This window comes from Mustela nigripes, chromosome 15 (assembly GCF_022355385.1).
Source record: "Mustela nigripes isolate SB6536 chromosome 15, MUSNIG.SB6536, whole genome shotgun sequence".
In the NCBI taxonomy this organism is placed as follows: domain Eukaryota; kingdom Metazoa; phylum Chordata; class Mammalia; order Carnivora; family Mustelidae; genus Mustela; species Mustela nigripes.
Window position 1 is genome coordinate 82,175,037 of NC_081571.1, and position 15,448 is coordinate 82,190,484.

Sequence of the window (15,448 nt, forward strand, 5' to 3'; positions counted from 1 at the left end):
AAGGGCTTCACTTAACTCCAAGTGCAGTGACCTTCAGTGGAGAGTCGCCGGTTACGGGATACATTCCGACCAGTTCCACGGGATCTAATCAGATGCCACAGCTCTATGCTCCTGGTAACTCCCTAGGACTCTCTCCTCTTTCACTCTATGGTTTAAATGAAGCCAAACAGCTCTTCCCCTGTCCTAACAGGACAACTGCCTGTTTACCCTGTCGCTGTACTTCCGAACGCCAGGGACCAACCGTCCCAGCAAACTCTAAACCCCATGCTGGACTCAGGGGGCATTCTGCTACTCTGTTTGTTTTAAGGACAAAGGGCACACACGGATCCCCAAGCCCCTGAGACCATCCCCTCGGACCCTCGGCAGCCTGCTGACCTCGGGCCAGCATAGAACTCAGGCTACGGAACCCTTTTCGCTACTTTGCGTTTTGGGATTTGTCTTATGGTTCCCCCAGAGCCTCTCCGTGCCTAGCAGCCCACCCACCACCACCAAAGAAAATGAGGAAACGAACACTGGCTCCCCCTTGTTCTCCACCCCCACCCCCAGCCATCTGAAGTTTGAGATCCTCAGAACACACCACCAGCCGTCCTCCTCGTGGGTATCTGATGAGTCTGTGAACCATACAGGGCACCCTCCCGCCCAGTTGTTCCAGAGAAGACCCATGAGGTCGTCTTCCACTTGTTCTCCCTAAAGCACTGATACTAGACCCCGCTGCACGTTCCCATCACCTGGGCCGGGGCCTGCGGTCTGCCCGCTGGAGGCTTCCCCCGCTTGCGTCTGGGCCAGGCCCCGGAGGTTAACTTCCTCAGGTGAGCCTCAGGGGGACAGGGCACTCAGAGGACGCCCCCCAACCAGCAGCATCAACACAGCCTTCTTAGGAAGGCGCACTCTGGGCCACACCCTAGACCTCGGCCGTCGGAACTTCTGCAACCCGACCACCCGGGTTTAGCTCAGACCAGGTCACGGCCATGTAGACCTGGACTCCGCCGCTTTCCTGCCGTGCGCGGGCACCGTCCCCATTCCAGACCCTCAGGAGAGAAAATGGTTCAGTGTTCCCTGCTGCAACCACCAGAATGGACACTCATTTTCCAAATGACTTGCAGACCTGTAGTGATAACCTCTGAGCCGCCACAAAGATCCCAGGTGGGTCGTGGTTCCAGGAAAACAAAGCAAAAGGTGAGGCAGCTGTCAAACTTAAGGTCAAGAACCCGCAGCTGGCACTGTGGGGCAGCTGACCTGGGAAGACACCGTCCTGGGACCCGATGGGAAGAGGGGGCTGGACCAGAAAAACAAACCCGCGCCTCCTGCGTGGGAAACGTCACCTTCGACTCCAAGACCGCCGGACGGCTCTTGGTGTCTGGAGAAGGAGGAAGCCAGGGGAAGAGCCCCAAGGAAAACAAAACAAGAAGGCTGGTCCGGTATTTGGGCGCTCAGGTCAAGGTACCAGAGAAGAGAATGGCAGTGAACCCAGAGCCCGCCCACGGGCTCCCCCCCCACCCGGCTTCCACCCGCCAACCACAAGATCCAAGGGCCTCACCTTTCACAACGGTGGCCTCCTTCAGGTGATGGGACAAGAAGTCAATGCTGGCATAGGTGTTGGCGGAGGGGAGGGCGCCAGGGCCCGGCCCCCCGCAGACCCCACTGCTGCCGCTGCCCCCCACAGTGCTGATGAGACCCCCGAGGCTGCGGGTCCGGCCCCAGGCGCTCTTGTCTCCGGGCTGCGGATGCGGGTGCTGCTGTGGGGTCGGTGACAGCCCAGGCTCGTCCCTCACGTCGATGGCGATGTAGTTGAGGCCATTCTGGAAGCCGGCAGAGGTCTCCCTGCACATGGGAGAGCTGCTGCCCCCGGGAACGCCCACCAAGCCACCCGGCTGACTCGGGACCCATGGGCGTGCCTGCTGGGGGGGCGGCGGCTGCAGCTGGCGAGGGGACATGGGGTGCTCGTCACCCCCACCCAGGACGCCGCTGCTGCCCCCTTCACTGCTTTTCCTGAGAGAGACGTTTTCCACGGAGGCCGAGTTGTGGCGCTTAGGGTTATGGGCGAAGGACGGGGACACGGGGGTCACAGTGGTGGTCGAGGAGAAGGTCTCGGAACTGTGGCGCCGGCGGCCCCCCTGTGGGTCTGCGCGGATGACCTTGGCTCCCCGGTGAGGGTCTGGGGGCTGGCTAGCCTGCAGGAAGGCCTCGACACCTGACACCTGATCCATGAGACTCAGCCTCTTCAAGCCGGACGTTGGGCTGGTAACACGGGCACCTTCCGGCTTCGGGGGGGCCGCGATGGGTTGTGGCGGGGTGGCAGCCACGCCAAAGGCCATCTCGGTGTAGTCACCATTGTCCCCGGTCTCCGAGGACGAAGAGGAGGCAGCGCTGGGGCCCTGGCAGGCGGACGCCTGGGGCAGGCGATACAGCTCCCCTGGGGGCGGCGGTGGGGGATGCTGCGGCTGCAGCGAGGAGGCGGGGGCAGCGGGGCGCGGGGGCAGCGGCGGGTAAGGGGACGAGGCCTCGGGGGACAGCAGGGCATCCAGGGAGCCCACGGGGTCCCCGCTCTGGGTGCCCGGCTTGGGCGACTTGGGCGAGCTGAAGTCGAGGTTCATGTAGTCGGAGAGCGGGGAGCGCTGCCTGCTGTCGCTGCTCGTGCCCGGGGTGCCGGAGCCCAGGGAGGAGGCCGGGCTGCTGGCGGACAGCAGTGAGGACGAGGAGGCCGCGGAAGCCAGCAGCGGGGGCGCGGGCGGAGACAGGCGAGCTCCAGCGTCGCCAAAGTCAATGTTGATGTACTCGCCGGGGCTCTTGGGCTCCGGCGGCAGAGGGTACTCGTGCATGCTGGGCAGGGTCTGCAGCCCCTCCAGGGACAGGCGTGTGGGCCGCACTAACCGGGCGCGCTGGTTCAGGAAGCCCTCTGGGCGGCCGCCGCTGCTGCCACTCGGCCTGCTGGGCGAAGGCACTACTGGGTGAGGAGGCTGGCTGTGGCCACCTCCCGCCACAAAGGCGCTGCTGGCCGGCGCAGCCCCGGGGCTGGACGGGGGTTCGAGCCTCTCCTCTTCCAGGATGCGCCCCACGGGGGAGCTCATGAGCACGTACTGGTCGTTGTCGCCGCTGCCCGTGTAGGGAGCCTTGTAGGAGCGGGGCAGGGAGCTGTAGCAGTAGCCAGGGACTCCCCTGAGCATCTCCCCGCTGCCATGCAAGGCGGCTGAGAAGAAGTCGGGAGGGGTCCCCGAGGTACCCGCGTCGCTGGGGGACATATTGAGGTAGTCCCCGTTGGGGAGCAGCTTGGTGTCAGCGTTCTCCATGGACAGCTTGGAGCCACACCACATACGCATGTACCCACTGTCCTCGGGGGAGCTCTCGGCTGGGGAGCTCGTCTTATAGCTGCCCCCGCTTGCCGGAAAAGCCCTGCTGACCGTAGGGGTGGGCGCGGGCACCGCGGTTCCCGTGGGGGGCAGGGCTGCCGCGACAGCCGCGCGAGGCTGCAGGATCTGCTTCGGGGCGGACACGCTAGTGGGGCTCATGGGCATGTAGTCATCACTCTTACAGCTGCCACTACCCCCACCCAGGAGGGCCACGCCAGGGGTCATGGGCATGTAGCCATCGTCGGCACCCAGGTTACTGCTGGAGCTCCTGTGGGACCCGATCTCGATGTCTCCGTAGTCCTCGGGATAGGGGTGGTAGGCCACTTTGGGAGACGACGCGGGGCAGGTCGGGCAGAGGCGGCCGGAGCTGCCAGAGAAGGTGGCCCGCATCAGGGTGTACTCATCCAGGGACGCGGAGGAGGGCTGCGGCACCGGCCGCTGCCGGGCAGGCGTGGTCAGGGAGTAAGTCCTCTTCCTCAGCCCTCGGTCCAGGTCCTGGGCGGCGTCCCCCGACACTCTGCGGTAGGGGCGGCCGCAGTGGCTCAGGGGCCGGTCCATAGTCATGTACCCGTACAGCTCGCCCCCGCCGCCGTCCCGGGCCGGGGGAGTCTCGGCGATGGACTCGGGCGTGTTGCTCCTGTGGCCGCCGAAGGCTCTCAGGTCGCCGGGGCTGGAGCCGTACTCATCCAGGGACATGAAGCCGGGGTCGCTGGGGGAGCCCGAGGCCGAGGCGCTGCCGCTGGAGGGCCGCTGGCCGGCGGGCTGGTGCAGGGGGTGCGGCAGGTGCGGGTGCGCGCCGGGGGGCGGCGGGTAGGAGCCCGAGCCGTGCCCGCTGCTGGACGACAGGCTGCCGGGGCTGGTGGCGGCCGGGGGTGAGCGCGCCACGGGCATGGACATGGACCGGCTGTGCTGCAGGGCGCCCCCTGCCGGCGCCGGCGCCGCCTTGCTCGCGCGGGCCCCGCAGCCGCCGCTCAGGGTGTGCGAGCGGCTCAGGGGCGCGCGCACCGGCCCGGGGCTCAGGGGACTCCCGGCCACCGACACCGGCCTGCCGCCCGCCGCCCCCGCCGCCGCGCCCCCGTCGCCCTCGCTGGCCGTGCGCACCCGGCACGAGCTGCACTTGGCGGCCGGCGGGGTGGCGGCCAGGCTGTCCGTGCGCGAGCGGCGCACCAGGCCCGTCTGGCTCGGGGGCAGGTTGACCAGGTGGTGGTGGCGGCGCGCGCCGGGGACGCTGATGGGGTGCGTGGAGGACGAGCCCGACGACTGGCTCTTACTGCGCGGCCGGAACTCGAAGAGCTCCTTGAGGGCCTTCATGGCCTCCAGGATGGTCTCGTGGATGTTCTGCGCCACCACCGAGTCGTCCGCCTGCATCCACAGCTCGCCCGGGCCCGTGACGGCCGAGCGGCCCACCTCGATGAAGAAGAAGCTGTCCGAGTGGCCGCAGCGCCGGATGTTCATGAGCTGCAGCGTCACCGACGGCTGCTCGCAGTTGAGCTTCACGAAGCCGATGGTGCGCGCCGACAGGCACAGGCGGTACACGCCCGTCAGGTTCTTGCTCTGGCCCAGGCCCTTGGGCTTCAGGTTCACCTGCCACACCTCGCGGTAGGCGGCCGTGGCGGGCGCCACCAGCCCGTAGCTGTCATCGGCCGCGGCGGCGCCGGCCGAGCCGCCCAGGGCGCCGGGCAGGGAGGCGCTGCAGGACGCGGCGGTGGCGGCGGCCGGGGGCGCGTCGCCGGCGCGGCCCTCGCTGACCAGGTCGGTGAGCGCGCGGTACCAGCCCTCCTGCTCCTGCTCGTTCTCGGCCGCCACCGCGAAGTACTCGTCCTTGGTGTAGAGCGCGATCAGGTACTTGTGCTTGGCGTCGGCGCGCTTGTTGATGTTCAGGCAGCAGTCGAGCGCGATGACCCGCTTCGGGGCGCCCGCCTTGCTCCGCCACTTCTTCTCGCTCTCGTAGTACTCGAGCCGCGGCGGCTGCGGCGCCGGCCCCCCGCCCGCCGCCGCCGCCGCCTCGTCGCCGGGCCCGCGCAGCACGAAGAAGCGCTTGTGGCCGTGCTTCTGCTTGCGCAGGTAGCCGCACTTGCGCACGCTGTGGTTGTTGTTGTTGTTGTTGTTGAGGTTGGGGCCGTCGCCGCCCGCCGGCCCGGGGGCCCCGTGCAGCGGCGGGCTCGCCATCGCCGGCGTTTCAGGCCGCGCCGCCCGGCCGGGCGCGGAGGAGCTGGGGGCGCGCGTGGGGGGGGCGGGGGCGCGGGCGGGGGCGGCTCCCTGCCCCCCGCGTTCGTCCGCCGGAGCCCGCGTCCCTCGGGCCCAGAGGTGGGGAAGGCTGGGGGAGGCCCGCGGGGGCCGGCCCCGAGCGGTGGCGCAGCGCCCTCCGCGCTCCCGGGCCCCGGAGGATGCCCGGCGCGGGCGGTGGCCGCCCCCCGGCCCGGCTGCCCGCGGCCGCTGCCTCCCGGGCGAGCTCTCTCGGGCGGCGCCTGGGGGACTCGCGGGCTGGGCCGAGAGTCGGGGTCCCCGCGCCGAGCCGCGGGGCCGAGCCTAAGGCGCGCGCAGCCGCACGGGTCCCGCCGCTGCGCCGCGCTCCGGGGTGCCGGGGTGCGCCCAGGCACTCGGGGTCCGCGCCGCCCCCGGGGCTGCTGCCGCTGCCGCTGCTGCCAACGGCGACCCGGGCTCGTCGCGGTCCCCGCCGCACAGTGAGTAACACATCGCGCACCGAGTGACTGAACTAAGAAGAGCAAAACAACATGTGACTCGGCGTTACGCAGGCACACACGGCGCGGCCGCCCCGCCCCGCCGCCCGCATTGGCGCCGCGCCCCCCGACGGACGGCCGGCGCAGCCAATGGGCGCGGGCCGCAGAGGGGGCGGGCCGCGCGCCCCCGCCCCGCCCCCCTTTCTCCCGGGGCTGCGTTTCCCGCCGTCCCCTCCCCCTCCCGCGGAGGCCGGGGCCCGGGCGGGGCGGGGGCCGGCCCGAGCCTCATTAATCAGAGGCTCGTTGTGGATGCCGGCGGAGGAGATGCCACCCAGGGCGGGAAAAGGGGCGCGCGGGAGGGGCGGGGGCCGGCCTGCGCGCGGAGGGCCCTCCCCTCCCGCCTCGGACTCAATTAATTGGGCTCGCAGCTTCCGCCGGGGAGGAGGCCGGGGGAGGGGACGCCGCGCGGGGCGGGGGCCGGCGGAGATCGAGGGCCGGGACCGCCGGCCGGGGCTGGGCGCCGGGGGCGGGGGGCGGCGGGGGGCGGCGGTGGCAGCAGCGCCCGTCCTCGGGCCCCGCATCGCCGCCGCCGCCCTCGCGGGGGTCCGGGGGGCGCGTGAACTCGGCTGCCCTCGCCTCCCCCCCCCTCCATCACGCACTTGGGCGCGCGGATCTGGCGCCCAAACTCGGGGTGGGCGCGCGCCCGGCCGCCGCGGCGGGTGTGCGCCTGGGTGGTTCCCGGGAGCCCGGCCCGCGCCTTGTTTACGAGCATCCCATTAGTCACCGGAGCGCGCCGGGTCGGAGGCCGCGCGGGGCCCTTTCCCAGCAGGAGGGGAGGGGCGCGGGCGGCGCCCCCGACCCCCGGACCGGGTTCCCCTGGGGCGGCTCCCGGGGTTCCGCCCCCCGCGCCCGGGGACGCCCTTCCCCCGCACCCAGGTCGCGGGCTCTTCCGGGGCGTCATCAGCGCCATTCACTCGTCGGGCGCCCGGGAAGTTGCAGTCCCCGGCCCGGGATGTGGTCGGAGGAGCGGCAGGAGGAGCAGGCGCGCAAGAATGCGGTTTCCATAGCGCCGCGGAGAGGGCGGGCGCCGGCGGGGGCGCAGCCCGGGCCCCGGTCCCCGCGCCGGGGGCCCTCTCCGCCCGACCCTCGCGGCCCCGCGCGTCCGGGCGCGGGGCGGGCGGCTCCAGACCTGCGCGCCCTTCGCGGGCGGCGACGGCCTCCTCGAAAATGCCCTTGAAGAAGCGCTTCTAGTGTTTTCCAGCTACAGGGCTTTTGTGGTGGCTTTTGTGACTTTCGAAGTCGATCACAAATAAGCAGCCCTGCAGCCGCGTCTCCTAAATGTCACGGTGGGAGCAGCGGGGGGTGGGGGGGGTGGCGTCCCCGAGCGGAGAGCAGCGCGGGCCCCGGGCCCCTGCGGAACCCGAGAAGGCGAACAAAACCAGCCCTTGTCTATTCTGTTCCTCTAATTTGTGTGTCTTCGTGAAATAATTGGAAACAATAATGTTGGTTATTTTCTATTAAGTCCTGGAAGTTTGCCTTTGAATGTCCTCTATAGTTTACAAAGGTCTTTATTTTAAACATAATGAAATCTTAAGTCTAAGGATAATAAGTTAAGATTGTGATTTTTGAAAGGGTAATAAAGATTTTCACATATTTGTCCGCATGTGACTTAGGATTCTGCCAGTTGATCTTCTGTGCCAAAGGAGCCCTGTTTACACAAAGATAACAAGGGTTTTAGCCCCAATACATTTAGTTTCTTGTGGAGTACCATGAATTTGGAAGGACAGAGCTTGCCTCAAAGACGTGAATTGAAAGTCGATCTTCCATTTTAAGTCATGCTTAAAAAAATAATACCTTTTGGAAGGTCGTGTGAAGTGTGCGTGCCTGTATGTGCGTGTGCGCGTGTGCATCTGTGTGTGTAAGATTGTGTGTCTGGCGCACCTTTGTAGATTTGGTGGATTTCTATTCTTTTTAGATCTTGTTGTCCTCTCTGTGTTAACAAATGTTGCCTAGCAATATGTCTACTCAGAAAAGAGAGATGACGGGATTCTTGGAATTTGAAAGAAATGTGGCCCAGTTTTGTCTGCTTTGTGATGATTTCCATCTCACTTTGTGAGGGATCCAAATGGGCCTGCCTGTATGTTCAGCAACCCTGACTAGCCAAGGGTGATCCTGGGATAACCTCCTCTCAGCCTTGTGGGCTAATGATCTCCTCCAAGAAAGTCTCTCTTGCAATTGTTTCATTCTTCTCCTTTTGTCTGGGCCTCTCCTACAAAATTAGATTTTCACATATTCTCTGAATCCTTATTTGCGGTGCCCCTCAGACGTTAACAAGTGTCATCTGTGGAGTGTTTGTTTTTTCCCTTAGGGCTATTCTAGTGTTAAATGCCATATTCAAGTCAAGGTGTTAGAAGCCCTAAGTCGGCACTTGGCACTTTCCCCACGTGCTGCCTCCGTCACCAAGGGAGGAGGGTGACGAGCTCTCACCTACATCAGTGGCATTCTCATACCAGGAAGATCACAAATCTGGAGCAAAACTGCAAACTAATTGTCATTCTCAAGTCCTAGAACCTCTAAATACAAGTGTGGGAGGCACAATTTCCATTCTCATTAAGAAGTCAGCCCATGAAACCAACAGTAAGGAACTCTGTAATTAGAAGTACCCCTGTCTTCTTCCTCAACGAAGGAGCTCATTGTCTTTCTCCCTTTCTACTGCCAAATAAGCTATTTATTTATTTAAAGCTTGTCCGACACCTTGTGATTTTCCAACTGTTCTCCCGTACTTTTTCAGCAAAAGTCAGCTAATAACATCTGTCAACCAGCTCTCCGTGCAGGGCTGGGTGCTGTTTCGCATGGCCTCTTGCCAGCCAGCAGCCTGGATGAAATTTTTTCTCGTGGTCCAAGATCCTTCGTTGGAAGTTCTCCTTGGTTTTACCAATAACTAAATGGTCATATCTTTTAGCCAGGAGTGTTTTTTGTTTGTCCTTTCTGTTTTGTTTACATAGAATCCTACACAATGATCCTTTGATTAAAACAAATGTCCTTCCTGGGATCCTTTAATGACCTTTCACAAAACAGTCAATTTCATAAAAAGGTAGACATTAAAAATGCATCACTTCCATAATACAAATAATAATAATGCAAATAAGAGTAAGCATCCTTCTCTTCGCTGCTTCATGGAAGGCAGACACACCTAGGGGGACAAAGTAAATAGCATTTTAGTGCTTGGGAGGTTTTTGGATTTTTTTTTTCCCCTTTGTAATTCTTAACCCAGTAGTTTTGACAGTTTTTCCTATCTGGATGAGCTGTATCTAAAAACGGTCTGAGCAGATAGTTAAGTGGAACACTATGCAACCAGTTACAATAGCTTTGATTTAAAATGTACTTTGGGGGAAAAAAACAAAATAACGTAACATAAAATATGCTTTAGGAAGAGATTTGAACCTCAGAGCCTTATGTCAGAGGACCTAATCAGTTTTTTTTTTTTTTTTAAGATTTTTATTTATTTACTTGACAGACAGAGATCACAAGTAGGCAGAGAGGCAGGCAGAGAGAAAGAAGGAAGCAGGCTCCCTGCGGAGCAGAGAGCCTGATGTGGGGCTCAATCCCAGGACCCTGGGATCATGTCCTGAGCAGAAAGCAGAGGCTTTAACCCACTGAGCCACCCAGGTGCCCCCCTAGTTAGTCTTTTAAAAAAGGGACAGCATTTTATCACAGTTTGCTTTGTTAAATAATGTATTTCAGTAGCTCATTTAATACAGTTCTCTTTCTCTGATGAATGAGCCATGCAAAGACAGCCTTTTCCTCATCTAGAATTCGTAAGAGGACTTCCTGGACTTTCATAGCTGTTGGTTTTGTTTTTTTTTTTTTTTTCCCCACCAATATATTTGCTAATATGTTTCAACTGAAATTTCACAAGAATTTTGTAACATGCTAATTGAGTGCAACAGAATGATTGACATGAGAGAATGTAAGTACTGTTTGGATAGCTTACTATCTATGCATGGCATTCCAAATGTCTGAGGAATCAGGGTTTGTTAATAGATCAGATTGGTTCCTTGGAAATTCTAAAGGCTTCCCACTTAGGTGTTTACGTTGCTCATTCATTAAGAATACATACATCTTTCTTAAATATTCATTAGGTAGGAGGGTTTTCTGAAAGAGGGATTTTCTAAAATAAATGACTTTCATGGGCGTATTTGGTGGAGCAGACTACTGTAACTTTTAATATGACTTAAAAATAAGAGTTCTTCAGAAAAATGTATGCACTGAATTACTGCTCTTTAGGAAAACACTCAGTTATGTTGTAGGAACAAGCATAGCTCACCCAATACCGAAATCATTTTCATTTTAAATATAATTATGTTGAAGAAATTTAAACATATAAACCACGAATTACAAAGTGACTATAGTTAGTGACTTAACATTTTTATCAGTTCACCTCTGGATTTTGTTGTGTTAGAATTTTGAGAATATATTTCTAAATTGAAAAAAAAAACACCGTTTTTTCCCTATGGACTTTCCATGATCAAAATAAAAATTTTACATTAATGACTGTATAACATTACTGTACCGTGAAAAAAAAGGGGGGGAGCTTCCTTCTTAGAATATCCCTCTTGGAATACTTGCCCTGTAGCCTAATACACTCACATTTTGCACGACCAGATTGGTGCCCTGGGTAGTGCTGGCTGTCAGTGTCCTCGCTGCTGGGTTAAAACGTTGTTTGTTTGTTGTTATTGTGGCTTTCTATCAGAGCAGAACAGAATTGTCTGCTTCTCAATTTGAGATCATGAGCAGATGACATAAAAGAAAAAAAAAAAGTCTCTAAAATGACACAGCTCTATTTTCTAGGAGGGAGGGGGAAGGAGCCGTGAGGAGCGCTGGGTGTCCTTGAACAGAGCAAATGTTAGGAAGCAGAGATCAGCCTGAGTTCAATTGATCCCACTGTTTGCTCTCGAGCAAGCATTCACCCTGTTTGTAAACCGCTCTGGAGGTAAATAGGACACGAGCCACCCTGCTTTTTGCCAGATGCTCCGGGGTTTTGTGGAACTGGATTGTAGTCAGAAACCTTCTACTTTACTGCAGTTCACGTGCTGTTTCTAGGCTCGCCTTTGAGTCTGTTTTCTAGAGTTGTTTTGAAATCCAACCTAAAGATCACAGCGAAATGGGACCCGGTCTTGTGAATGGTGCCACCAACTGGCAACGCTGTTTCCTAAGGCAGAGCAGGCTTTTTTGCAAGATGTTGCAGTCAGAGTAGGGGCAGAAAGTTGGTTACAACCTAACATCCATTTGCTTTGCACGAATCTGCTAGAAACACTGAAAGAGAAAACAAAGAAACACCGGCAGTGAGCGAACCAGGGCATTATCGGGACAGACGAATGGCTCCATTAAGTTGAAAAACTTATTTTTTTATGCCTGGGGAAGTATCAAGCTAATACATTCAAATTTAAAATCCATTTCATATCTCAATTTGCATATGTATTTACAAGAACAGTCAGTGGATAAAAAAATGAACATCAGTGTTCGCTTAAGAGCTTAGAAAGCCACCTAGCCAACAAAGTTAAAACAAACAAGGATCTAAACTTGGGACTATTTTGGAGTAAACGTGAGTTTAAAATCAAGATTTGCTTGTCTTGCAAGCAAACTTTTTTTTAAAATCGTATTTCTTCACTACATTGACCTACCAGTCTCAAATTTTTTGAGAATAAATGCTGGTCATCTTCAAGGATATTGAAAAGCAAAATTTGAAAAAGAATGGATGGGAAAGAAAATATATCTTAAAAGCTAAGAATAACGAAAACACTTTTAAACTATAAACAATAAATGGCAATTAATAAATGTCCAATGTGACTATTTTTTATTGAAATAATTTGAACTTATACACTTGATTTATTTATCAACTCTAAATGTATAAATTACATCTTCTTTTTAATTGTTCTAATTCACCCTCAGGCAGTGCAAATAATAGAGACACTCAAGTGAGTAATGCCACTTAGAGGAAAGTTCTCTGTCTAAATAGACTGAGGAGATCAGAAGACTCCATTTCTTTGCCACCAAGCGTGTCCTCCAGGTACACTACCTGTGGATGAAAAAAAAGTACCGATATGGAAAAAGCAATGTTATAAGTGGTAAGGGCAATTTATCAGTATATACATGGATGCTACTATATTTGATTCTTACCGGCTTATGGGACAAGTGAAATATAGGTAATTATCCCATGATGCTGATACCATGTAAAGACACGATTCCAGCGCAAGTGGGAATGGAACCTCAGTCTTTCAATGCCACTCACGTGTGCTATGTGCCCACGTACGATTGTAAGAACAATTAAGTGCTCACATAGTTACTATACTTTTTCCTTGTCTAGAACACTTAATAGCAAATGATATGGACTGAACCGGCCTGAGGAAATACGAGTTAGCGAGGTTCGCCCGAAAATAACAACGATGCTCTTAGGGCCGTTTCCTGCTGGCTGTTGAGTGATGGGTGGAGAGGTCCGTTCAAATAAGCTCGTTCCAAGAATGACCACTTTGAGTGTAAATACTAGCCAGAATTTCACCTTTGCTGGTTCTTTATTAAGATTTCAGTCTCTCGTCTTGCTAAAACATGGAAAAAATGAGAATTCTATATAAAAGTTCTCTTAAAATTACATTTTATACTGCGAGAATGCCTTTTTACGTGGTAAATAGAAAAACTAAAAAGCTGTATTTATTACTGCTACTGAAAAGCAAACAGAAAATGAAGTATATTGCTATTTTGAGAGCTGATGTTTTTCTGTTTTTATTTTGGTAGACTTGTACCTGATTTTGACATTTCTACACACCGAGAGTGTATTACAATTTCAACATGGCATCCATACCCCTTCTAGTATGAATTAAAAATGAAATCAATATGCTTGTAGCCATTTGGCCCCATTGATTAAAATCACACTGTTTTTTAATTATAGAATAATAGGAAAGGAGGAATATCCTTCACTACTCAGATGAATTTGTATCTTCCTCAATCCAAAATATAAAAATCACTAAACATATGTTCAGTATTTGTTAAGCTTCAAATGTGTTTTAGGAATTATCTAGAATGTAAGTCTTTACCCTTTTAGTCTATCTAAATAATAAGGCACTATTTCCTTAAATGATCAATGTCCAAGAAGTTTCTTTTTTTCTCTACCTTTTATTCGATATTGTCTCATAATTTGGAAACAAAAATTTATTATATGTTATTATGACCATCATCTGGCATGTTCTTAATTTTTTTAACAGTTGATATTCATCCCTAATATTGCTATTTTAGCCTCTTCTTGCCAATAATATATGGCAGAGAAAGTGATTTTCATCTCTGAGCACAAAGGTTTTACAAACCATCTCCCACCACATCACATTACATGTTCAGAAAAATTGTAGGACAAGGCAGGATGGAAAAAACAACAAGAAGAAGAAGAACTGAATCTGAATTTCACCTTGCTAAGTAGCAGCATCCTCCGATTATAATTTTGTTTGCAGCACAAGAAGGAAAGGAGATACACGAGAACGAGTGCAAGGCAACTTCGAAATGAATCTCTTTGAAGGTGTCTTGATTTGTTGTGCTTGATGTTAGGCGCCGAGTCGTTAACATGGAAATTAACCCCGTGCTGTTGAATCTCGCTGCTATTCCCATTGGCTCTTCTCTTCCTTTTACATTCTTTTTTAAATTATTATTATTATTTTTTTTTTTAGTAAACACTCTTAGGCGAACTTGTCCCATTTTTTTAAAAAAGACTTTATTTATTAGAGAGATGGAGAGAGACCAGAAGCAGGCAGAACAGCAGGCAGAGAGAGAGAGAAGCAGGCTCCCTGCTGAGCAGAGAATCCCATGAGGGGCTCAATCCCAGGACCCTGGGATCATGACCTGAGCCAAAGGCACCCACTTAACTGACTGAGCCACCCAGGCGCCCTTCCCTTTACATTCTTTTTTTTTTTTTTAAGATTTTATTTATTTATTTGACAGATAGATCATAAGTAGGCAGAGAGACAGGCAGAGAGAGAGAGAGGGGGAAGCAGGCTCCCCGCTGAGCAGAGAGCCCGCCACTGGGCTCAATCCCAGAACCCTGGGATCATGACCTGAGCCAAAGGCAGAGGCTTTAACCCACTGAGCCACCCAGGCGCCCCTTCCCTTTACATTCTTAATGCAGTTCCCTTTTCTGCCTCCTGAATGGTGTTTGCAATCTGCAGCTAATTCCATCGGGGGACAAGCCCTTTGTCTCCAGCTTTCTTTACTGGATGGTGTTCCTACTCATGACTAGATTACAGTTGCAAACATGACAGTGCATCATTAAAACATCTTAGTGATAATGACCAAGTGCCCATTTTATAACTAAGGCACATTCATTTAAAATAGATTAAGGGCACTTACACCCAGAGCTCGCCTTCCAAGTTACCGGCTGAAGCCTTCCCAGGGAATGAAACTAGTAAATACAGTCTCCAAATTTTGTTTCATGGAGATCAGTTTTAATTAGACAAACATGACTAATTCTATTTAGTCCAGTGTTAGGTTAATTTTTAAAAAGCGGCGTGCTGAGCCCGCCCCAGACTCCAGGCTGAGGAACTATTTGCATAGTGTGGAATGACACGGGATACCTTGTTTCTGGCTATGTTATCTGGTGATAAATCCCTAATAACCAATGAAATAGTCTGGAAAATTTATCAATATATTTCAAGCATTCAGTTTGTGCTAGACACTGTGTGGGGTCCTCTGGGGACAAAAATGCAAACCCCCAACAACGCAAACCTGCAGCCACCCCCCAGTGGGCCCTGCTGGGAGGGACAGTCTTCCCAGGCTCACTCCTGCTCAGACGCCTCCGGCTGGGTTCGTGAACGAGGGGTAAACGGTGGCCCCCCTTCAACTTAAGCCTCTCCAGGGACGGGTTTGCAGACAACCACCCGAACAGAGAAAGCGACGGCTCCTTCTCAGACAAACGGCAAAGTTGCTTATTTCAGGCTACAAAGGAGGTGAGGAGGTGGGCTCTCCAAGCCCCCGTGAGTCAGCTGGGACAACCTCACGCAGAAGCAGGTGCACTGGGGCTCTCCAGGGCACCCCCCCGCCGGGGCTTGGGTGGAGCAGAAGAAAGGCGACCCCGAGTCTCTGAGCCAAGATGTTCAGTCCTCGCCTGGCGCACGTGTCACGGGGCAGGCGAACCAATGAGCCGGTAAGGAGATGGAACACAATTTCCAGCCCTGGCAGCGCCCTCAGGAAGCTCGCCGTCCGCGGGGAAGAAGGGGACGTGTATGCAAATAGCCGAATCAGAGGGGCCCGTCGTGCTGCGTCCACAGCTAGAGGGACCGCCCCGGGGGGACCTGATGCGTTTCCCAAGTGGGCACTACTCTTCACCAGGGTAGAAGACAGGTTGTCACTAAACGGGGCTCGCATACCGGGACGCACATCTGA

The 15,448-nt window shown here is 55.0% G+C and overlaps 1 protein-coding gene across 2 annotated transcripts in view; it reads right to left on the minus strand.

Annotated features, from left to right (window-relative positions):
* Positions 1-5,526, minus strand: part of IRS2 (insulin receptor substrate 2) — a 28,123-nt gene extending 22,597 nt beyond the window's left edge. For both annotated transcript variants that reach the window (XM_059378237.1, XM_059378236.1), the window contains exon 1: positions 1,538-5,526. In XM_059378237.1, coding sequence (XP_059234220.1) covers positions 1,538-5,516 — 3,979 coding nt within the window. In that variant the 5' untranslated portion in view covers positions 5,517-5,526. The remainder of the gene's footprint in view (positions 1-1,537) is intronic.
* Between the last annotated feature and the right edge of the window lie 9,922 nt (positions 5,527-15,448).